The sequence below is a fragment of the Alosa pseudoharengus genome, unplaced genomic scaffold (genome assembly GCF_046254945.1).
Source record: "Alosa pseudoharengus isolate Yale_2024_CS ecotype anadromous, Long Island Sound unplaced genomic scaffold, YU_APseudo_1.1 YU_APseudo_1.1_scf_9, whole genome shotgun sequence".
Lineage (NCBI taxonomy): Eukaryota > Metazoa > Chordata > Actinopteri > Clupeiformes > Clupeidae > Alosa > Alosa pseudoharengus.
Window position 1 is genome coordinate 19,604,534 of NW_027468881.1, and position 26,199 is coordinate 19,630,732.

General features: G+C 41.5%; 1 protein-coding gene across 2 annotated transcripts; it reads right to left on the reverse strand.

Moving 5' to 3' along the window:
- Nucleotides 1–1,936: 1,936 nt before the first annotated feature.
- On the reverse strand, nucleotides 1,937–23,445 carry kcnc4 (potassium voltage-gated channel, Shaw-related subfamily, member 4). 2 transcript variants are annotated; one of them, XM_076276749.1, is made up of 5 exons: nucleotides 22,552–23,445; nucleotides 7,832–8,768; nucleotides 4,650–4,844; nucleotides 3,609–3,610; nucleotides 1,937–2,423 (listed from the first exon to the last, which is right to left on the reverse strand). In XM_076276749.1, the coding sequence occupies exons 1-5, from the start codon at nucleotides 23,167–23,169 to the stop codon at nucleotides 2,358–2,360; spliced, it is 1,818 nt and encodes a 605-aa protein (XP_076132864.1). In that variant the 5' UTR covers nucleotides 23,170–23,445; the 3' UTR covers nucleotides 1,937–2,357. The 2 variants fall into 2 exon arrangements, with proteins under 2 accessions (XP_076132864.1, XP_076132863.1); XM_076276748.1 differs by lacking the exon at nucleotides 1,937–2,423 and having other exon boundaries at nucleotides 2,709–4,844.
- Nucleotides 23,446–26,199: the final 2,754 nt, after the last annotated feature.

The window sequence follows — 26,199 nt, forward strand, 5'->3', positions numbered from 1 at the left end:
TCATGCAACATACTCTACCTTGTCTGTGGACATTGTTATTTCCAAAGCCTGTGCTGGATAAACAATAGCGTGCGTGCAAGTGCTTTGGTGTTGCTTTAATACTACACAGTCACTGTGCATTTTATATTATTCCACAAATCTGCCTCAAGGATAGGATTGGGAGAGGGGGGGGGGCATTTACACTTTAAGACTACACATTAAAGTGGTCATGTCATTGGGAAATGACCAGGTTTCACTAATTATTGCTGTCTATGCTATATCAACAGTGAAAAGTGTTGCATGGTATCAGCTTTTAGGTTCAAAATAGAACATTGGCCTCAGGGATGATGCGTATGAGTCCAGTTGTCTGTCTCAGTGAATTAACTGAACAAAATATTGGCAGTTATGTGTTTTTACTGATGTTTTTGTTTTTGGTCTGACAATACAACAAATGCCCTTCAAAAATCATGTAAATAGCGAGGAAAAATTATAATGATCTTACATTGATCAGTAATCCTTTTCTTATGGCGTGTGTGTTCACATGTGTGTTTCTGTGTGAGCATGCGCATGTGTGTGCGCTTGTTTCTGTGAACAAGCTTGATAATTAGTGTGACATCTCCTTCTCAATCTCCATGGTGATGTTTATGTGCTGCGCATGTGTGCAGCCTGGGCATGTGAGTCAACACTGAGCCACTGAGTGTCTCTACACATTCAGCCGACGACGTCAGACATCACCCAATTGTCACACTCAATGACACATATTCATAAAACTATATCTTCAAATGTCACTCACAAAGAGATGGAATTTCAAAGGCAAAACGGACAGTATAGTGCAAGACTTGTTGATATAGGAAACATTTTAATTGTATATTTTAGCAGAGAAATACCTGTCTACATGATACAAGAAAATAACAGCACAGCATCAGACATACAACAGTTTACAGTTCTATTTCATTTTGTACAGTCACCACTACACAACTCATCATGAGGAACCACTGTGTGTATGTCTTCAGTGTTTCGCATAATTTCTGCGAAAGTAGACGAGAAGGTACTGTATTTTTTCCCCTATATACTCTTAAAGATTCAACATACTGTGCTACATATGACTGTGCTTTTATTTACAAACTTCAAAATAAAGTGGGTTTTGGGTTAAATTAATTATCTCAGTTCATTATCTGTTGGTGTAATCAACATAAGGCAACCATGGCAGACTATCAGATATTAGGAAAAGGAGAATACTTCTGGTGTGTCCTCACTGAATTCTGTGCAAGTGTAATCATAATTTCAACAGAGAGCAGGGAAGCTGAGATCAACTACTTTAGGCACAACTGGAAGTAAGGTTTTGCAGCAGTGGTGATAAGATATGCTAAATAATGTAAGAAGTGTTGGTCCTCTGTCAACCAGTGATATCAAATGGTTCATAGAAATAGTCTTTGAATGTCTTAGAATAGTCTTAGAATCATATGCAACAAGCACATTATTTTTCTCTTTATCTCATTCTCGCTCTATAGTGAAATGGTCACCCAGGTAGAAGATTGTTTTAGACACATTACTGTTGAATGTCTGAGCTTTGCCAGAGAGAGCTGGCATGACATAAAGCAGAGACACACCTCCCTGGGCTGCTATGTCTCAAACACTATGCCAGATTAGTCAAAACAAATGCTTGAATCCTTAACCAGAGAGTCAATTCATTACCATGATGTCAAGTTCTAGATCTAAGTCACAAGTTTACAAGGAATTTATCAAAACACATTTCATTTACTGCACATTATATGATAACATAGCTTTTTGTATGTGTGTGTGTGTGTGTGTGTGTGTGTGTGTGTGTGTGTGTGTGTGTTTGTGTGTGTGTGTGTGTGTGTGTGTGTGTGTGTGTGTTTGAAAACATCAATAAACATGAAGACTGGACCTTATATTGCACACTTTCAACATTATTGTTCACAAATGCAAGGTGTTAAACTGCTGACTGCAGACTGAATATTGCTGAGAAACCCATGGAGAGGGAGACTGACAACTGTGTTCAACAACAACAATAACAACATCAACCAAACATGTTAACAACGTTAACAGCATCAGAGAAATTACTTCACATAGTCAAACACACCCGAGGTTCCATAAATATACTAGACTTGATGTTCACTTGCTTTCAGGATACAATGGACAGCATTGGGTCGTGCAGAACATGCGGTATGCGTTGAGAGACATGGAGACGTGAACATGATGAAGTGGGACATGTTCTGCTACGGAATGAAAGTGCTGTCTTCACAGAGAAAACCCTCTGTGGAAGTGGACACACACACACACACACACACACACACAAAAAAACCCTTGTGTTCTCTTTCCAGTCTGGCATCTTTCCCCACCATAGCCGTTCACCCTCAAGTTACAGTGGTCACCTCAGCTTTGACATAATTTGTGATGGTAGCAAGGGCATCTTTGCAGCTCTATGGGTTAGGAGTGCCAGAAAGAACTTGTTCACTCACTCACATACACACGCAGGCACGCACACACACACACATACACACACACACACACACACACACACACACAAACACATGTATGATGTGGAAATGTTTAGTGGATGGCAAGGATGTGCTTGCATAAAATCAGCCAGTTGTCCCGTTGGTATTAAACAGCTACATGTTCCTCCATGTACAGTAGGCCCAGGGGCGAGCCAGCATGTGTCTACCCTCCCGCTCCACCCTGATACAAAACAGGCCCCTGGTTGGCAGTATCATAGATCAGGCATGGCTCACGCATGAGGAGAAAAAAAACTCAGCCTCGGCCCGCAGCGCTAACGGAAGCCTATTAGTGGCAATTAAGCCGAGCTGCCGCTCGGGGAGTAAGAGCACATCACAGCTGACGAAGAGCTGGCGAGACCGCCGCTATTGACGTTTGCCATTTGACTCGCTGCAACAGTGGCTGACTGGACCACCACATAATTGCACGCTCGTCACAAGAGAGCCAGCGAGGGGCTGTCGGCGTCTCTCTGATGCGATGACATGGCGGGGACGGTCTGTCGCACAGAGGCGAGCTCAGGCAGTGTTCAGAAAGACGAGCTGGGGGTTGATTATCAAAGGTAAAATCATAAAGGCAATGAGGAGAAGCCATATTAATGTGACATGATAGCAAAGACATGGTGCGAGGGTGTACATTAAGTCAAAAGAATCATGTTTTATTGAGACTTCATGAAAAACGTCAACAAATTATGTCGGTATAATATACCAATTCCAATTGCTGTTCAGCTCTCAAAATACTTCACAGTTAATTCTAATTGCTATTAATATCAGGGATATGTTTCAACACCATTCAACTTAGTCAAATGAAAATAGGCATGAAAGTCTGGTCAAGGACACGGGCTCCTAATGCCTGTTTTTGTGGGGAGTGGGGGTGAGAGGGCTGTCAGAATAGGCCATCTTCATGTTGTTTTTATGTCTCCCTGGTTACAGGGTAGATCACATTACACTGGACATTACATGCATGGTTGTCATCCAGTGTTTCACACAAAGGAGAATCCTTGGTAAGAAACTGCCCTGTGACACACCCTCCACGCATGTTTGAATGGCACAGGCCCCAGAGACAATACAGTACATATGGATTTTTATTGCACTACATTCTCAGGAAGTGACTTCTGCATCTGTAAAAACAATGTTGCCGCTCCAGGCTTGTGGTTAGTGCTTTCCTTCTTCATCTTATCATGAATTGCTTTCGCCACGGGATGCTAATTAAACTCTAGCCAAATCAGGGCTCCTGGCGTTATCATCTTACATGCACTATATGCAATATTCACAAAAATTAATTCATCAGCTAATAGCACACAACATGCTGCAAAGAGGAATGTGGGCTCAAACAGTCAGATATACATACCCCTAGAAATAGACTCTCTCTCTCTCTCTCTCTCTCTCTCTCTCTCTTGCTCTCTCTCTCTCTCTCTCTCTCTCTCTCCTTCTCAGTCTGTAACAAAGCTTTGGGGAATCTCAGAGCTGGCACATAAGTCGCTGAGGCAAAGAGAGATTTGTGACGGAGGAGTGCGGATAATGAGAGAAATCAGCTTGCCTCCCAGTGTGACGTATACTTTTGCGCTTCGCTGTCACTCTAATGTTCATCAGAGAGTCAACTTTTTTCCCTCATCACTTCCCATCATATTGTGAGTGACACACAAGGTGGAAAATTAGGTATAGTATGGCAAAGCTCATTACAGAATGCAAATGCTCATTATTGAATGCTAGACTGGGCTATTTAGAAAACAGAGGCACTGAGCGTTGATGATGAAGTCATGGAGAAATGAGGGTTTTTTTTGTATTGTTTTCTTGCTTGGTGACAACTCAATCTAAATTACTGTGGTGCTCTTCACTGTCTTTATTTCAGAAAGCCAACTGGGATTAAAGATTAAAATTAACCCAATTTGAAACGAATCCATAAATAAAAATAACCCAATTTCTCCAACCTAGTGCAGTTTTACATTTCTTTCTACTCATAAGGTCGATACAAGTCAATAAAACACTTAGTGATATTGATGGGATGGTGGTGATGAAAGGGAACTGGGTGGAAATCTGCCTTGGAGTCTAAGGGCAAGTGATGACTGCCATGACTGTGGAACAGCTCCCAGTGATATTGGTCATGGAGCTACAGGAAGCTGTCCTGCATGTTGCTCTCCCCTTTCCCGGTACCTGTGCGGACAGTGGTTTCAGTGGCACAGGTGAAGTCGCCGGAGGTGAGCAGAAAACAGGCGGCCTCCTTTTTGGGTTTGTCACGGGTGCGGGAGCGGCGCAAGGTCCACTTCTCGCTGGGGGACAGGGGCAGAGTCAGACCGCAGTCTTCCTCCTCCGACAGGGCTACATTGGCATCCCCATTCTGCTTGGAGTCTGAAGAGACCAATAGAAATACATGTGCAAAGTGCAGAGAGGAGTGGCATACATGAAATTATTGAAAAAGTTGAGAGAAACGCTGTGCATGTCTTGAGATTTGCACGTCGCTACAAATGCATGCGTGAAATGCTCAGGCCTTTTGTTCTGGCACCTACTTTTAATAAATGCATTAAATAAATTAGTGCCTGACCGATAAATCGGTGTGCCGATAGGGTTGTAAGAAAAAATCGCAATATATTATTTGGCAATACTGATTATCGATTTTCACATACATAATATACTCTACAGCAGTTTCTTAACTGGTGGGTCGGGACCCAAAAGTGGGTCGCAGAACCGTTCTGCGTGGGTCACGGTGGGTCGGCCATTACATTATCAGATCTAATATTGGACCTTTATTTTGATAGACTTTATTTGTATGCCAATCATTGCCATGGACATAGATAGTCCATTCACTTAAATTGTGGACAAAATTGGACAGAAACCCCAGTGTGTGGTGAATGAGAGCATGAAACCACCAAAACTAAAATGTCACATGGAAACCAAGCACGCCTGTCAAACACAAACCTGTCGAGTACCCTACTTTGAAAGGTGACATCAAAGGTGACAAATGTAATGCCAAACATCAGCATGTTCCAAACAAATAGAGCTACAGGCACTTAGCATGAAGCTCACCATATCTGTTGTCTAAAGATAAAATATGGGTAGACTTGATAAACATGGGAAATTGTGGGTCCCAAAGCCAGACCAGTTAAGAACCACTGCTGTACAGTGTACTGCATTGTTTGCAAAAGCAAACTTTTTTACTTACATTTAATTTTAGAAAAACTGACATTAAATGTATCACATTTTGCACAAAATTGAAATATATTGCAATAAATGGAATTGTAACTCATGTATCGCCAGATTCTTGCCAATACACAGCTCTATGTGGCAATATTAGCTTTGCCAATCTATCGGTATCAGCGTTTATAATGGCCAACAGGGCCAGTTCTAGTCTACTACATTTGGGTGGGCTGGTAGAAATGTTAAGGTGGGCAACATTGAAAAGCAGACAAATTGGATGAAATTGAGAAACTGACAAACACAAAAAAATCGGTAGGTCAATTCAGAGCCGGCCCAAGCCCTGATGGGGCCCTACGCAGAATTTGATTTGGGGGCCCCCTACCACCTTATCGCCACTAGTAATATTGAATATTGTAAATGCTTAATCATTCACATCACTGGCAACCAAGGAGACCCAGGTATATATATATATATATGTATATATATATATATATATATATATATATATATATATATATATATACTGTATATATATATATATATATATATATATATATATATACACACACACACATATTCTGTGTGTATATATATATATATATATATATATATATATATATATATATTATATATATATATATTGTACATTGTAATATTTTGTTCATTTATTTTTATTGTTATTTAAATATTTCAAATGGATTTTTTAAAAACTTTTTTTAACACCTACCATTAATGTGATGATTACATTGTATTAGTGATGTGTAAGACTATTTTGGTGCCTTTCACTTTAAGGAGAGTAACTTGTGTCCTCTGTAGGCTATTATTTGGAAATGAGATGTGCATAAGGATATAAGGGTGTAATCAGAATGTTTGCTATTTGCTTAGTTAGATTAAATATTGAAAAAGCAAACAACTTGAAGAGAACCCGTCTTGGATCGCAGAGGAGTGTCATGCACAGTTCATTTCTGGTGAGCACTGCACAAATGCCAAGCAAGCATGGCCTGAGCTAACTAATAGCTAGAGTGAACTAGGCTATTTATACTGTAGGCTACATATGTAAAAGCTTGCCAAAAGTTGCATAGCCTGTTACTCATATTACTGTATGTCCTTACAGTAAAAAACAATGGTGAATTAACTTAATTTAATTGCCTAGGTTACAGACTTAAGAGATGCAAGTCAGCAGATCAGCTATTATTATTTGTTGACATCAAACCTGAAGAGGAACACAAGTAGGGATGTAACGACATGAAAATTTAACGCTTTACGGTTTTCGGTATTATCGCGGTATAAAAAGATGCAAAGTGGCTACATGATACAGTACAAGTTTTGCGGTGAAAATGTTCCGCCTTATAAAATCAGGTGTAACCTAATCCGAATTGCCGTTAAATACATCAATTAGACGGAATCAGTAGGGTACCAGTTTTTTTCATTGTACCAGGCCTACTGTATGTCAAAAGCAAGCTTGGATGAAGCTGGGAAGGATTAAACACACGGTTTCCACACCGTGGTAATCAACTGCAATAAATATGATATTTGAAATGAATTGAATGGTATTGTTATCGTCAACATTTTTATCACGGTTTACCATTATACCGGTAATCGTTACATCCCTAAACACAACTTTACCCAACTGCTGTTCCCACAGTTAACTCGCTTGGACTTTTTTCTCTTGGGGCCTTGATTAATTTGCGGGGTCCCTATGCAGCGTAGTCGCATAGGAAAATTACCGGAAATCGTAGTCACTTTTAAACGTGATGCTAGCAAGCGAGAAGCTAATGGCCTAATCAGATTCAATGATTTCATTTGATTTATTTGGAAAAAAGACATATCCAAGGGATAGAAAAAACAATCATGACAAAGTGCAAGCACTTATTTCCATCATGGTCCCTGAATCTATGCTAGACTGGAGCTAAAACTGGAATAGCCAGACTCAGAGGCTGGATGAAAGGTTAAAAACTCAAGGGGAGGTGGAAAATGAGTGTAATTCCCCAAATGGTGGAATATCCCTTTAAAACTGAATATTAGCCGATCTATTGTATATAATTTTTTGAAATCCGAAAATTTTGAAATATCGAAATCGGTATCGGTCTTTATACAATACAATACAATACAAATACAATGCTAATGCAAATCTAATCTAACTTTCAGTGGCAATTTACCATCTTGTCATATCTTACTACTTAAGGTTTCGTTCTGCCTACCTGAGCGGCTCCGTCCACTGTTTTCCTCAGCAGCCAGAGGGAACGTATCGCTCTGTGTGCTGTCTGGAGGGGAGTTACAGTCAGACTTCCCAAATGAGGCCGAGTCTGTCGGTACGTCCGGGTTGGGATTGTGCTTCTTCCTCTTCTTGGGCAGCTTCTGCTTGGCCATGGCCAGTGAGTAGTACATCCCAAAGTTGTTGACAATGACGGGCACGGGCATGGCGATGGTCAGCACGCCAGCGAGGGCACAGAGAGCGCCCACCATCATGCCCAGCCACGTCTTCGGATACATATCCCCGTAGCCCAGGGTGGTCATGGTCACCACCGCCCACCAGAAGCTGATGGGAATGTTCTTAAAGCAAGTGTGGTTGGTGCCCCGTGGGTCCCCCGGTTGTGCCCCAATGCGCTCTGCGTAATAGATCATGGTGGCGAAGATGAGCACGCCAAGGGCGAGGAAGATGATGAGCAGGCAGAACTCGTTGATGCTGGCGCGCAGCGTGTGAGCCAGGACGCGGAGGCCCACGAAGTGGCGCGTGAGCTTGAAGATACGCAGGATGCGCACAAAGCGCACCACGCGCAGGAAGCCCAGCACGTCGGATGCCGCCTTGGACGAGATGCCACTCAGGCTCATCTCCAGGTAGAAGGGCAGGATGGCCACAAAGTCAATGAGGTTGAGCGTGTTCTTGACAAAGAGAAGCTTGTTGGGACAGCAGACCACGCGCACCAGGAATTCGAAGGTGAACCACACCACACACACGCCCTCCACCATGATCAGCCCTGGCGTGGTGACCATCTGTTGGGTGACCACCTCCACGGTGATGTTCCCCGTTGTCACATTCTCCCGGTGGAACTTGGGTATATTGAAGGCCTCATGGGTCTCCAGGCAGAAGGTGGTGATGGACACCAGGATGAAGAAGAGGGAGGCGAGTGCGACGACCTAGAAAACACAGGGGGCACACAATCAGCAGGTCAGAAGTCAGAACAGATAGAGTGTGAAATCCCAATGATCATGCGGCGGATGAGTCCCAGAGTGCTAACACCTAATGTTCGACGGAAACTGCTCACCGGCGAGTCTCGCAATTACTTGTTTAAGCTAATTAAGGCTATCAGTGAAGGGCAGTGATGGCTCATTAGAGACATGACAGCATCCCTTGGTAGGAAAGGACTGAGTTCCCCTGGTCAGGGCCCTTAATATACTGTAGCCTTTCAAACCATTATCCATACAGAGCAAAGCATACTGTATGTCTCTTTAACGATGGTCCTGATGGCTACAGTAGGCCTGCCAGTCATTAGCTCCATTGAAATATCACACCAGCTTGTTGGTAGATATAACCATGCATTATTAATAATCAAATAAACATAGGCTTTACAATAGAGAGTTCAAGATTAAACATGTAATAGGGAAATATTGCATAGTTAACTCTCATTTCCCAAACAATTGCTGTGTCAAACTATCAGAAAACAGCATATTTAACACAGATAAATTAAGTTTAATTATGCTAATCCATAGGATGTCTTTAATAACAACTATTGCCTAAGACCTAAAGAGTCCCTAATCATAATTATGACCGCCGCGCAGCGAAGCTTTTTTTTTTTTTTTTCTTTTTCGCATGCCCAAATTTCCGACAATGAGTCCCGGGACACTGAAAGACCGGGGTACACGAAACTTGGTGGGCATGTAACCCCACATGGATAGCATGGAACCATCGTTTTTCGTTTTGATCTGTAGCCCCCCCGCTTGACTGGACCCCCCGAAAGGAGGGTAGGGCAGACACAGTTTTCTGTGAATATCTCGAAAACCGTAGGGTTTAGGAGGACCATTTTTTTTTGTATGTTGATCTCAAGGGGCCATGTCAACCCATTCCATAACCACTCATTTCATGTATAGCGCCACCTAGTTAAACACAAAAAAGTAAAAATGAGGTGTTGTAATTGAAGGTATCTGTGACCTAACATATTAAAAACTGCACGAAATTGGAAGTGTAGGATCATTATGACACCCTCTGTATGCACGCCAAATTTTGTGGAATTCCGTTCATGGGGGGCCACACAATAAATTAATTTATGTTACTATACACCAACTGGCCTGTAGGTGGCCGGAGACAGTTTTCTGTGAATATCTCGAGAACCGTAGGGCCTAGGAGGTCCACCTTTTTTATGTATGTTGGTCTTAAGGGGGCATGTCAACCCATCCCATTACCACTTATTTAATGTATAGCGCCACCTAGTTAAAAATTAAAAAGCAAAAAATTAGGTGTTTTCATCACAATATCTCTGGCTGACAAGGTCAAAACTGCACAAAATTAAAAGTGTAGGATCATTATGACACCCTCCGAATGCATGCCAAGTTTTGTGTACTTTCGTTCATGGGGGGCCTTACAATAAAATAATTTATGTGTACATTTAGTGACGTACACCAACAAGGATTCCCGGGACACTGAAAGACCGGGGTACACAAAACTTGGTGGGCATGTACCCCCACATGGATATCATGGAACCGTCATTTTTCGTTTTGATCTGTAGCCCCCCCGCTGGACTGGACCCCCCGAAAGGAGGGTAGGGCAGACACAGTTCTCTGTGAATATCTTGAGAACTGTAGGGCCTAGGATGACCATTTTTTTTCCGTATGTTTGCCTCCAGGGGTCATGTTAACCCATTTCATGTGCACACATGTGCACAAACAGATACACACACACACATACATTCACAGTAATCATACGTATGACACATACTCACACAGTAGACATATGTATGCCTGCATGCACAGGCACATACGCAGGCACACACACAAGCACGCACACACACACACACACACACACACCCACACACACACACACACTCACACACACACACACACCCACACACATAACATAAACATAACACAAACAATCAAGAATTTCTCAGAATTATGAACAGGCAAGATGGAGGTGGGGTTGTATAAAATTTATTTTATATGTGAAATCTATGAACTAATCATGTTTTGGTACTTGTTGTCTAGCAGATACCAGTGAGAATTGAGTGTGGATAATGCAATTTAGTGAGAGTTAGAATCATATAGGCCTTTCAGCGTGATTTCTTTTTGTGGAAAAAATGTGCTGGACTGGGCGGCGGTCATATTTTGTACCGCTCTGCGGTACATCTAGTTTAATATCATTTATCATAATGAATATCTGTATGATACAGTATTATGAGAAAAGACCATGTTAAACTAAACTAGCTAAACTGTAGCATATTTTCTATTAAAGGTATTATAGTACATCCCAATACTATACAAATGCTTAATGGATAAAAAAATAATGGAAATACTCATACTGACATGGGCGTGTATGCACTGTGTGGGGCCTTAGTAACACTGAAATGACACTTAGCAAATATACATTATAGATAAAAGGAGACTTTTTAATACAACCTGCACATTTTTCAAATACTTTAATGTGCCTTTTAAATGTTCGATTGGTGTCATGTCTTAAGAATTCAAAGAGTAAAATATAGCATGATTCTACTTAGCAGAAAAATATGAGATCATTGTTACTGTGTCTGAGTTACATGCGTAGGTTTTACTGTGCTCTTCAGGATGTCATTAGCTTTGTTATTTATAATGATAACAACATATAAAAGAACAACATTATAAAAAAAAAAACGTTCCATTTGTGTACAATACTTGCCAATGGTTCCAGCAGCTGCACATTTCACTGCTGTATGTGCAAACAGTGATGACTAACACACAGGAAGAATAAAAGGCTCTTAGGAGCTAAGGAGTTAAACCTCTCCTTTTTTAGGGTCCTTAATAACACTAATTGTGCCAGATAATCGACAAGGAGAAGCCCCAAGAAATGTTAACGGCTGACGAGGGAGCGGGGATCTGGCCCTTTCCCACTGGAAACAGATGACAGCAGCATACATGCGGAGACGCACAGCAAACCAGATTAGCATGCAGATATTGTATGCAGGTTCTGTTAACATTGTTACCATTATTTAGCTCATACTAAGTGGATTCTGCACATTTGTAGGATAACTGCCATGGGGAATAGAGAAGGGTGGGAGTGACATGGGGGAGAGGGGGATAAGGAGTGAGAGAGAAAGAAAGAGACAGAGAAAGAGAGAGAGAGAGAGAGAGAGAGAGAGAGAAAGAGAGAGAGAAAAGCCATGACAACCATACTGGTCATTCCCAATAGGGGAGGTGCTTAAGGAGAAGAATGCCCCTTGGTTAACATAACAGATCGACAGAAGACAGCTGATATAATATCTGTCCATTCAACTTTTTCTATCTCTACTCACACAGTGAAAGCTGATCTTGAAGCACCACCAGTACATAGACTCTGGCATGTACAGGTTTTGACAAACACCATCTGACCCAGCAATGCTGTCTTATGTCGAGTCTATTTTTTCCCCCAAAACAAACGGCCTAATTTTTATACACATATGATGTGTCTATTCAGGCTTGGTGCACAATTCTGATAAGAGTGCTGTTCCTTTATATGCCTTAACATTATATGTACTTCCAATGTTTGAATGTTTGATATTCATTTACTATTGTTTTCATTTATTACAGTGCATACGGAAAGTGTTCACAGCGCTCCACATTTTGTTATGTTTCAGACTCATCTTAAAATTAATTGAAACCATTTTAAGATGAGTCTGAAACATAACAAAATGTGAAGCGCTCATTCATTTATTGCTGATTTATCTACATCTCACTCTCTTCATCTAGAAACAGATAATCACATTACCGCCTCAAAAATATCATTATTTTACTGAATGATCGATTATTTAGATGATTGCCAGTGGCCCATTATATGATATTACAGTTCTGCTTTTGTGTTTACTGTTCCACAGAATTATTGGGGTGGCAATAGAATTAATTATTCACACAACCTTAATTAAAGCAAATGACAATGTAATAGGATTCAAATCCATTGCTTCGCTCATAAGATGTGTTTATAATTTCCCACACCTATGAGTCCATTTCCCTCTGAGAGACATGCTTTCAGAAGAGCGTTTCATTAGTACACCTTGGCTGATTGAAATTCAAATGTTAGAACAGAGGTAGCTTTTTTTCTCTGTATTTGAACATGAAGACTGTGCTCTAGGCAATGCTGTTTGGTCTGAGGATAACAGCAGGGTGTCTGTTTCAAATTATTCTTAAAATTTGTATATTTTAGGCAGAGAAAGAGAGAGCGATTGATGCATGAAACCTTTTTTATGGATGATACTGTAATAGCCTGGTAAAATTGGCCGTGAGATAATTCCATAAACATATTGTCTATGGAAAAACTCACTTGTGTACAGCTGTATACATAGTAGAGTTTCAGGTTACAGCAAGTTTAAATAAAAAAACATTTCTCCAACGAACTATGAAATATGGATAACATTTGGATAAAGCCTCTGGGGAAACTCCTACCATGACTGAGAAAACCCTCTGTAAGGGTGCGAAATGTATAAGTAAAGGGCGATGTTTACTCTGTTTAACAAGCTCGCAAGGCAGGTTGCATAGCAATAAGAAAAACATGGACTGACTTGCACAGTAGATCAGTATATTCCCCCCTCTTTCTCCCCCCTCACACACACACACACACACACACACACACACACACACACTACTATGTGTGCCTACATGCAGCTGTTGTTAATCTGTGCCCACTCATGAATAATCACACAAGGCGGAAGAAGGGCTCTCAGCCACATCAGCGTAACAGAGCAGAGGGCAGGCCCTGACAAACAAGGGCATTCGGCGGGACAGCTGTGTGAGGTGCCACTGCGTTTGCCTCCCATGCTAGCCCGTTGGCATCCCATGTCTCTCACCCCCGCACCCCCTGCCGCATCCACATGCCCCCCCCCCCCGAGCCCTCCAGTCTGTGGAGCTCTTGCTAGCATGCCTGGATGCTCTTCCCACAGCCTGCTGCTACCTGTCAGCTCTGTCTGCTGTCTGACAACCTCCATCCCTTCGCCATTATAACCAGCTGACTGTGGGAGGTGTCACCATCTGCCCCAATGATTTGTGGGACTCTTTCCCAGGGTGTTTTAGGCAGTAAACGTGAACACGGCGACACATGCACGTGCAGAGAGAATGATTTGAGGCTACCTCTGCGTTTGACAGATGGCCTCCTCCCTCTCCAAAGCTATGACAGAAAACAGATACATTAACAAAGCCTGAGGCTAAAGCCAGCACAGGAGGGATTGTTTCTAGAGTGCACTCCCAAATGTGTTGCTGCCGCACGCTTAAAAGTAGCTTGACATTGAGCATGTACATTGTGTACGTGTCTATTTGTAGAATAACAGTGTGCATGTTTATCACATGTGCTAGCTAAATAACACCAAAAGAATATGAGCCTGTAATGTATACACACATGAAAAGATAACCATTACTTTGTCTGTGAAGCAACTTTGAAGTGGGAAGTCCAAAAGCCACTGAGTTCATCACCAGACTGACCCAAGGTGCACTGTTCTTCACCAGACTGAAACAAGGTGCACTGAGTTCTTCACCAGACTGACCCAAGGTGCATTGTGGACAAGATGTGTTGGGGTGGTCCCACAAAGCCTGCAAACACACTCCCATGTGCCCTCCCACCTGCAGATTCTCATCCCCAATTACACAGGCACATGGTGGCACAGCAGCAGCCCTGTGTGAATCACAGACCATACATTTGTAACTGCAGTCTAATGGCACTAGAAATTCACCTGAAATGGTTGTGATGGATAATTTGCAGTAGTTCGCTGATGCCCTTCTTATACTGATGTAATATAAAAGTCTATGTGCTACACAATACTTTTACAGAAAACAGCTGGACGTGTTTAGAAAGACAGACTTAAAATGTGTTAATGGAGCCATCATTCACCATTTGAAAAATGTTCTGTTTTTATTTCTTCTATAAGAATGGGTAATTGAAGCTTTAGATTTCTGTCTGAAATAGGACAGTTTTGAAAAATCTATCATAATTAAACCCGGTGCTTTTATGTCTGTATTTTTTTAAGATGAGCAGGATGGTTCTGCTTGATGCCTGTTTGTAATGTTTATATCTATTTCATTTTAGCTTTTCGAAAAGCTTTATTTATCTTGGCCAGATTTCCACCAAATATATTATTATGACCGCCGCTAGCGAAGCTAGCGAAGCGGTCATATAGGGATTGTCAAAGTTTTTTTTTTTTTTTTCCCCCGTCATCTACTTCCTGAAATTTTGGTCAACGATACCCGGGGCACCGAAACACCGGGGCACATGAAATTTGGTGGGTATGTAGCCCCACTAGACTTTTACGGAAAAATTTCGTTTGGTCCCCGGGGGCCACTCCCCCTCCGCGCTGGGCCCCCCGAAACCCAAAAAATGCAGTTTCTCCAAAATAACTCCCTGAACCGTGGCACCGAGGATGAAGAAATTTTTATGGTATGTTGGTCTCAAGGGCCCACATCAACCTAGCCCATAATCACTCATTTGTGATTTGCACCCCCCCGGTAAAAAATTAAAATGCAATATCATTCTGCTTTAATCGCCCTTCTCTTCAGTTGAGACGTTCAGAACTGCACCAAATTGTATGTGTATGATTAACCTGACATTCTCTGGGGGTATGCCAAGTTTCGTAGAATTTCATCCATGGGGGGGGGGGGGGTCTAAAAAATTAAGTTATGTGTACATTTAGTGACTGTACACTCATTGGCCTGTAGATGGTGGTGCACACATATACACACGCACACACACACACAGGCACGTATACCATCAGTATCGGCAATTAAAACGGCCGATACATAATTACAAATTCTGTAGGATTAAAGGAAACCCAAATATTCATCATAATAATAATTTGGCTGCATTTCCAGTATTGGCGTCACGTAGTCGTTTGTCCACTAGATGGCGCATCGTTGCAGTGAGACGTAATTTTGTTGGAAGTTAATCTAAAGTGGGTTGGAAAGACACTATGCTTCCTACAAAGACAGTAGGCTACAGTAGTTTACCGCAGAGAACGTCTAAGGGTAGGATGATTTCTACATGACATGTAATTCCGAAATAAATCTGAGAATGTTTATCGGACATGCTTGTTTTTTACTGCAGGTAGGCTACGTTAATCCTATCAATAGCAGAATGTAGGTAAAATAATGTTACCATTAGCATGGTTGAGTGATGGATAAACCTATGCGTTTATAGGCTACCAAGCAAATTGATAACAGCACTAATTGTATCTTTCGACTGTCATCTCATTTGCTTATGACCATAGCCTAGGCTACTAACAGGAGCTAAGTGAGTTAGCCACAATACGTTCGCTACGTGATGGTTTTTTTAATGGAAAATATATAGGCTACCTGAAAGATAACCTGTCTATGATGCATCCTAAACACCGGGCTGGGACATTTCTGACATTTTATTGGTCTCAAAAAGCATCTGAGTCAACATTCATTCCCAAACACCCATATAGGCTACTTCAATCCTCTATTTTCAAAGGTGATTAAAGGAAGGAAGAGCATGGCTCAAAGTAAAGTAACTGAAACTACATAAATTCGTCAAAGTGAATAATTTGTGTCAACTCGCCGCATGCTTTGATTCCAGCTTGGTAGTTGTAGTCTATGCGATTAAAAAACACGTGTGTGTGAAGTATCCAAACAATGATAACGCTTTCATTATGGCTGCTTTAGCCACAGACCTTATACTGTACAGTGGGTTGGGTTCCATTTAGAAGTGTCCACTTCATTCGCCCTTTCGGTGATTCAGCTACTTGAAATGTATTACTACTGATATGCAAAACTATTAACTTTTCGCAAAGAGGTGGCAGCTTGATACTGTAAGGTGTAAGCCATTGGTTCCAAAGGAGATTTTATTTGGGTCGCCAGCATAGCCTAGTGACAATTTGTGTTGTGTAATAGGCCTAGCATAGGGCCTACCTTATATAGCTTATAGTTTGATAACAGTCACGGTTTTGTCATAATTCCCTCTATGCATTTTTGCATTTACAATAGCTCTGAAACCGGGGGGCGAACACGTCGCGGGGGGGGGGGGGGGGGGGGGGGGGGGGGGGGGGGCGCCAGTGCGTGGATATTTCAATCGCAAAATTAAACAATATTTCTATCGGGCGCCTACAATGGACTAGGCTGGGTGAAAATCAAAAGATTGCGTCAAAAGATTGAGCTTGGTCTGGCGAAAGCCAGACTAACCATGGACCTCATAGTTGCAAAATGCAAGGGAACATGAATCAGCATATTATTTGCACAAACAATAACGGACAGTAGCTCTTCAACTTTGCCCGTTAAAATGTGTATGAACAGTCTCGCAACGCATTTCATGAAGGCCCTTTTGGACATGTCAGTTATTTGCACCACTGGGTAAAACGGCATTTTGTTTTAGACTACTGGTATTTAATTTGTGCATTGACAATAAAGCTGAATATCATATGAACTAGATGACTAAACTTATGCATATGTAGAAGAAGAAACATTCACAAAAATCCGTTACATGACCTCTCTTCTTGATAGCTGTTGAAAACTGCATGGAACTGACAGGGATTGTTTTGTTTAATAATAAATAAATAAATACATTATGCTGCTACCTTCTGCTTTTCCCAAATACAATGTAGCCTACAGGTGTACCTTTCATCAGTCTAGTTGCAATGGATGGACTGTGATGAACTGCCCTACTTGTGATTGTTTAGAGATTTTAAAGGTTTTATAACAATGCTGCAAATTTTTTGGCCCAGAAACAAATCTATTCACCTTTGCAGCGCCAGTAGGCTACTTTGTGTGCGGAATGTGTGCACACACACATTCCAAACAAATATACACAAAAGTTTCAAGAGTGGGGGATGGAGTAGAAGATGGAGACAAATTCATTAATATGATTTATTTTCGCGGAATGGATGTACAGGACTGAGCGGCGGTCATGTTTTGTACCGCTATGCGGTACATCTAGTTTTAATCCATTTTAAAAGGGACTTTCAAGATAAATATAGGATAAAAAAAACACACCTCTTATTTCCTTCTATTGCAGGAAAGTCCTACCACCCTCAGAAAATAGTTTACTTGCATAACTACAAAAGTCATAATAGACCACAAATAGAATCTATTCTACAACCTGAAGCATTTGGTCTTAGAAGGGAAACTGACCTAAGACCCTCCAATGAAAACATCACCCTGCAATGTTGCCCTCACACTGTCTGCTGAAGGCATAGCGGGAGCCATAAGCCACTGGTTTATCTAAATGCCAAATGGTTTATCTCAGCACTAAACAGACGGGCGATCTGCTGAGAATCTTTTCCAACGCACCATGGGACTGATGGGAGCCTGTAGCTTGAATACAGAGGAGTGAGAATCAGATTGCTCATAAAAGGATGAAGTAGGGGTCTTACTGTGATACAGTCGGCATAAAGGGATGTGACTGCAGCTTAAAGTGTGAGAGAGTGTATGTGTCTGAGTGTGTGTGTGTATGGCCCTTTATGTATGCATTTTTTCACAGCCTCAGTAATCAAGAATGCTGAAGAAGTACAAAACCATGTTTAATTTGAACATTGCCACCAAGCCTGCCAGATGCTGTATTTTACTAGGCAAGCCTCTGCACATTGCTTTGCAACCATTATACAAGCAGGGTTTTATCCCAAAACTCATAATCAATTTTACGTGGACAACACATAGAATGAACCTTCCTTATGCATTCAGTCATTATCTTTGTTTGTTTGTTTTGGTTTGTTTATTTGTTTGCCACACAGCTAAACTTAAATGATGACAACAACTCCAGCTGGCCATGCTGCAGTTCCACAGTGTGTGTCTCCCCCAAGCACTCGGGGCCCCAGGCTCAGAGCCCTGTGTGGTCCCCTCAGATCCAACAGCCCGCGAGAACACGCACCTACCAACACACATACACACACACACATACAGTTGCACACACAAACACACACACACAGATACACAAACACACACACGCACACACATACATGTGTATAACTGCAGTTGTGCAAACACACACACACACGCACGCACACACACACACACACACACACACACAAAGATGGAGACACAGACATGTACACACACATGCTCGCTCGCTCGCACACACATCAGTGTACCACTCTCCAGAGGTGCGAGAGCACAGCTGAGCTCTGGCTGCTTGTATTGCTGGCAGCTGCTGAGGCAGCTGGAACGTCTTTCTGGAGATCCTCGCCTCCAGCTGCTTCGCCACCGCCCCCCTGATCAGAGCACCCACTGGGACGGAAGCCCCCTGCCCATGGCCCCTACTGATATCCCATGTCCCACCTGATCAGCCTACAACAACAGTTGATCTGCCTGTGGAGTGTCACTATGTCATATGCTTTGATATTAGTGGAACTGATGGACAGCATAAATAACTAGATGTAGCTTTTTTTTTTAACTAGTTGGAGCTAGGCTATACCTCAAATGAGTGGATATTGGATGGGTTGACATGGCCTCTTGAGATCAACATACAAAAAAAAGTTGGTCATCCTAGGCCCTACGGTTCTCGAGATATTCAGAAAATGAAAAACAATGGTTCCGTGTCACCCTTATGGGGCTACATGCACATCAAGCCTCGTGCAGCCCGGTCTTTCAGTGTCCCGGGAATCGTTGACAGAAATTCACTGAAGAAAAAAAAAAATCTGGAGGAAAAAAAATGACTAAACCTATATGACCGCTGCTTCGCTAGCACGGCGGTCATAATAAATATGATCATAGCTTCAGTGTCCAGTGTCAGTGTTCCGTTTCTTTACATGTTAAGATTGCTGTGAGTGCTGACATCTTACAAAGATAATATTTTTTTGGTGTAAAGTATGATAGGATCATTTGTTTATAGTCCGATAAGTAGATCATTAAGCGTTCAGCCTGTATTTTATGAATGCAAGAGCCTCTTAGAGCAAGACATAAACTGAAGGACTAATTTAGAGTTAAGTTAAGGACTAACCTGAGTCAAGTGCTTAAAAGTTGAATGATATGGAAAGGCCTATTGCACAATTAATGAATGACCCAAAAGTCAACAAAAACCTACACATGAATCCACTGTTGTTTCGCCAAGGCTTAGCAAATATGTAGTTTTATCTTGTATTTGTACACACTTTCAGCTCATCTGGATTACAGAGACCTAAGCATGATACATTTTTTTAAGTTTATGTTTCTATCTGTGATGTCCATCCTCCACACACCTCCTTCAGTAAATAAAAAAAACATTCAACAATAGCAAAGTAATATGACACTTCATAGACACAAGTATGATGACAGAACCTTTCGCTGTGTCCCTGCCATACTGTGACATGGCCCTGGACAGTTGTTGTGTCATTAGTACTAGATTCAGAGGCAATACAAGATTTAGATGCAATACAAGATTCAGAGGCAATGCCAATGCCAGAAACAACTCCTGTAAACGGCTTCAGCCTTGCAGCAGAGGAACAGGCTAATCATACATCAAAGACAAATAGACGGATATTACAGTTGATATGAAACAAGGCAGCTTCACCACTAACAAGAAATTAACATGATTAACAGGATTGATCCACATCCAATGGTCAGAACATTACACAGCTCAGCCTGCTAATGTCCACATAATACATGCCAGGAACCAGAGGCCAGATTGTTGATTCAGACACTGTGAACAAAATCTCACAGGTGCTAAAAGGGATGTGTTCAGTTGAAGGACTTCAGAACACATTATTCTGAAGAGCCCTTGGAGAATAGTATACCAGGCTTTCTAAAATAGAAAAGATTACAGTGGGCACAAATCAGGTTCTGTTGACCCAGTACAGTGCAAGGATAGGATCTGTAGCTGTAGTTTTAAGAGGTAGCTGATCATAAATTTATGCACAGAATATTTTATGAACATCTTATTCTCACCACAATGTATCTTCCTTTCATGAATTTCATTAAACTGAAAATGTCATACATTATAGTTTAGCCAGGAGAAGCCTACTATTCATTCCTTGGCCAGGAACAGTAGAGCACACTGCCAAATACTGCAGTGTGAACGACAATTATAGTCCACGACATTTGTCACACCGCTGTTATTTGGAGAGAGGTTTAAAAAATAAAGGAGAGATGTTGTCCTTGGACCCTTTCATGCTCATGCAGCAGCCAGTCAAACAACATCATCGGAGAAAACAACTAATTTCAGTATGAGGGGGCTGCCACTCACTAAAGCTAAGATACATGTAATATGAAGGCCAGCAGTGCTGCTTATTTCACACATCTTTCATGCGTCTAGCATCCCTGCCATGTGCCACCATTCCACTGTTATCTACAGCAGTACAGCTATCCGACTTGTCCAGATGTTGTTTACTACATGCTCTTTCTGTTGCTGCTGCGAATGGTTGGTATTTACAAAACCTTTAAGGTGGGTAATCTTGTTAAAGAAAATGCATTGGCTAAAATGAGCTCTGATGGCCCCTGATGTCCCACAAGATACAGTTGCATGGTACATATATAAATAAATTATAATCAGAAAGAAAAACAAATGTGCACTACTCTATATGCATTCCATTCAATTTGACCTCTGGGGCTTTGATGCGACTTTACCTAAAAACTGTCTTTTAATGATACCTTGAGTCATGTGAGCACGCTGCACTTCCACCTAGTCTCTGGAGAGGGCCTGTCCTCTCCATTCTGTCAAAGCAATTCGCTGAATGCCCATCTAAATTAATTAAGGAAAGACAAACCCATCTGGTGGGAGAAAGAGGTGATTGACTGAGAGGCAGGGGTGCAATTAGTCCTGTATGGTGTGAGGACACTGATAAATCGAGAGACTGATCTACAGCACAAACACATAGCTAGCCCAACCGGTGTCTGCACAGACGTTGAAGAGAGGGTGGGGGCGGTGGGGGATTGTGAAAGGGAGGAAAAGAGCGCTCTATGATTTAGAGATGACATATTAGACAGGAGAGCAAGATTTCTGTTTTCCTAGTCATGATGACTGACATGCCAAACTGGAAATGTGATTAGCTTTTGTTTTTTAAGTGAGTGAATAGTAGTGGAGCAAATCAGCACTACAGACGTCACATTTTCACAATAACCAACAGTAATATGACTTGTAGTGATATTCATATATTAAAATGTTTTTATTGTTTGCTGGCAAACATTGATGCTTTCACATGTCACTATTAATTAGATAAGACAGGCACAAAGAGATATGATGCAATCCTAGGGGAAATGTCTGTGCCTGCCTGAGTGAAAAAACAGGCAATGTATTTTACTTGCAGTTACACCTATACAAAGAAACATACATTTATGAGTGCCAAAAAAGCCACCTGCTCTCTAAGAAAGTCAGTATAGACGATTCGGCTGTTCGAAGAACAGAATAAACAAATGCTCTTTGAAATTGAAATGAGTTGAGGCAGGCATACAGTATGTGTGCTAGGTGACCTCGTGGCCTCAAGTTATTCTTAGTGGAGATTTATCTGCTCCACATTCCTTGTATGTGTTTGTGTGGAGGGGGCTTTGCTGGTATCTGGTGACCAACCTACAAAACACCTGTAGATTGTCCACACCACAGCACCTTATCACAGTGGTTACATGAACACTCTTTTTAGGTACCTCTCTCTCTCACTCACACACACACACACTGATATGAGTGCTCACTCCCGTTTACCATTAAAACATGCTATTTAAATAGTTTGGACACCATTCACGTGACTTGAAAGATTGTTCTTGTGCGTAATTGCGCATGAAACAAATTTTGTCATGCACTTTGTGAAATCGTCATATTTTACTCTTAAATAAATCCTCTGGGTTATGATAAGCTGGTGAAACTTACTCTTGCAGCCCGCGAGGAATATGGGTCGTCGAAAAGTGCCCATACTCTAGGTTGCCAAACCTCGCAGCATCCTCTGGACCGCTCAGGACAGTCTTCGATGCCGAAGCGTCTGGACAGTTCTCTGTCGTCCTCGTTGTCGTCTGGTTCGGGAGGTTCGAATATTTCGAGAGCTTCTTCTGCATCTCTGTGCTGACGATATGTCATCCAGCAACAAGGCTCTACGTCCGTTTCATCAATACCCCAAAACGCTAACTCCTCTTCAAACAAGGGGCCGCATACATCTGCCGGACAATGAAGCTTTCCAGTCCTATAATAATTCAATACGTAGGAAAAAATGCCTGGATGTCGGTCAAAAAATAACTCATTTGTAGAATGCCTTGGCCCTGTGTCACCGTCCGAGTTCACCTGGGAGTCTGGGTCTGCCAAACATGCCAGCCGGGTGCCTGGCAAGGTCCTAAGGGTGCTCTTGTAGGTTTCGTGACGCGTGCCACCAACGTTTATGATGATTTTGTCCGAGTCTTCCCTCCTGGCCATCTCTTCCTTTAAACATGTTTTAGACGGAGGTTTGTTGCCTGACTTGCGCCCACGATAAGACGAAACACACACTGAGCTAATCATAGATTTCGTTGGATGGGTTACCAAGGAAAGTGTCTTCAAAAGTATTGGCAAAACTAGTATTTCAGTCAATCAGTTCACAGAAGTGTCCTCTGATTCCGTATCTATTGTATTCCTCTTTGCCCTCTCATTGCTGACGCTCAGCGTAATAGCCTATACTAAATGTTAGCCAACAGCATTGATCTGGTCTTGAAAACCACCTGTTATTGAGGGGCTCCGCCAGCCGTGCCACACCGCTAAGACTAAGGACTAAAAATGCAATGTTTAATCCGGCGTAAAAAATCAGTCATCCATTACTCAGTAGACCGTGGTAAAATTGTTGCTTTGTACATCAAACTTAGCAGATAAAGATATTTAACAGTTGTATTCCTTCATTTTGAAATTTCACGACCATCAACAGGAGTAGTTTACAGATCCGTTGTGCCGTGGAGCAACATCAGGTACACTTGTCAGATTTAAAAATGGTTGTTAGGATTTAATGTTCTTGCTCTCTGTCCAAGAAAAGTGAGCATTAATATATTTAAAAACTGCTGGCAGACTCTCACCTGCACTTTCATGATCCTTAAGGTCGACAGTAAAAAGCGAATATCCGTGAATAGCTCAATCTAAAATATTTCGCACATTTTACTGAGCACGAGTATTGTTGACAGAAAGAAGGCATTTGTTGCTCAGCAAAATATCTGTTGCTTCTCCACCAAAAGTATCCACCCTCACCGTGGTCAGACGATCCAAATGAGGGAGATGGTTTATGCATCAGCAGAAACAAATTAACTCCTTGTTCGCCTGTGGCAGCCTAATTGATAGGAGAGCGCGTTAAATATTGTTTTTCCAAATCACAAGAGGGAAGACCTATCGTCTTATTTTGATAGACTTGCTTGTAAACGTCTTCTTTAGCAGAAACAAGATACGGCAAAGAAATATGGTAACATTTCATTGAAGTGTATCATCTTGGATATTGCCGTCGTGTGTACAGACGGAGTGCACATAGAGCTCATCCTCCTCGAAGGAGGAAATGAGAGTGAGGGAGCACTTTCGCTTCAACCTCCTATCCAACTAGAACCCTTGGTTTTTAAAAGCAATTGACAGATCATATCTGTCATCATAAATGATTGTAATGCAACGAAATATTATCTCATGAAAATGCAATTGACTCTGCTGAAGTTTGTCATAAGTGCATATCGATTGATATTAAAATTGTATAGGGTAGATAATGGATATGAAAAAGACGATGTCTCAGGAGTATGGCAAGTATGAAAGAGGTCCGGAACACCAGAGCTGTCTTGAAATCCCATTCGAAATACATTAAAACCGACTATGAGCTAAATGTCAAAGCTACAAAGAGGCAAATAGAGAAATCCACCGACTGTAAAGCTATTACTACAACTGAAACGCGCTGTGAAGTATACTATTGTTGAAAGCAGCTGCCTATATTCTATTCTCTATTCTATAATCTATTCAGCAATCTGTCGACTGTTGACTCTTGTCTTATAGGCTATATCCCTCCTACACAATCTGGACTGTGGTCATAACATCTACATCTTATAACTTATTCCCTGTTATCATGGGCGGATTATGGACTTTCGGGCCCCTGGGCCCAGATGTATTAAGGGCCCCCCACTAATTATACTGTATATGTGGGAGGGGGGGTTTGGGGGTCCTCCCCCAGAAAAAAAAGAATTTGTTTGATGTGATTTCCTGTATTCTGGTGCATTTTGGGGATGGCCAATACTACAGTCAATCAGATGCATAGCCTACATCCTGATTTGTTGATACTGAGGCAATGATTCCATGTAAAGGCTTGGGCTTCAGGGCCCCCTGACCCCTTGGGCCCCTGGGCCTGGGCCCGGTAGGCCCGTGCAGTAATCCATCCCTGTCTGTTATATATTGTTCTTAGAGTATATTATTTCTTTCTTGTTTGTCAAGCAATTCTATTATGTTTACATTCTTGTCTTTTCATAATCATAGTTAATATTTAATAATAAGCAAAGCTATTGCACTGTTCACTTTGGCACTACCACCATTGCACACACTCTACCATTATAGCACCTTATCATGGTCATTGCATCATATGTTTAGTCCATACCAGACCTTTGTAATCACTTCACAAATTGTTAACTCTTTACATTTCTGTGAGTGATATTTATGTAAGTGAGAAATATGTATGTGTGTGTGTGTGTTTGTTGTGTTATGGTTGTCTAAGCCAGTGGTTCTTAAACTTTTTGTCTGGCGACCCCCCTCGCGAGCCCCTTCTCTCTCACCGACAGAATTTGGTTTCAAAATGTTGCGAGATGGGCATTGGAAGCAGAGGCAGAAAATGTCTTCTCAGGTAGGCTGACTAAAAACCTCTAGAAAATGTCTAATCCAGACTACAAATCATTTTGAATTTCCCCTTGGGGATCAATAAAGTATCTATCTATCTATCATCTATCTATTTCGCGACCCCTCCAATATTTTGGCGACCACTCTGGGGGTCCTGACCCACAGTTTAAGAATCACTGGTCTAAGCTATGGATGCCTATAACATTTTATTGGCTGTACCTTTAGGTTGTTGCTTGTATTTATTCTCTCAGATGATTAGTTTGTAGAGACAGAGATGCAGGTTAAGTGATAAAGTCAATACAAAAAGATAAAGTAATAAAGTGATTATGCTAAAATATAGGTCATTTTAGTAGCTTGTCATACGTTGCCACCTAGTGTGCATGCAGAGAAACTTACAACTTCTTCAGGAAACTTGTGAGATGATGGGAAGATTTGTGCATGACTGTAACATCTGGATCCTTTAAAAAATAGAATGGATGTAGGCTTACAATATAAAGTAATTATGCAATTTTGCTCTCTCCTTGCCATTCATCCAGATAATCTGACTAATCAGGCAGAGCCAATAACAGTATTGTTTTTTTTTTCAGTCATTGTCACATATCCTGCAAAATGCACAACAAGAAACAGCACTGTGATATTTTTTTTTTTAATCAATTACAGAAAAGATACATAAATAACATACTGACATAGTTTGAAACATTTGTCTGTCCCAAA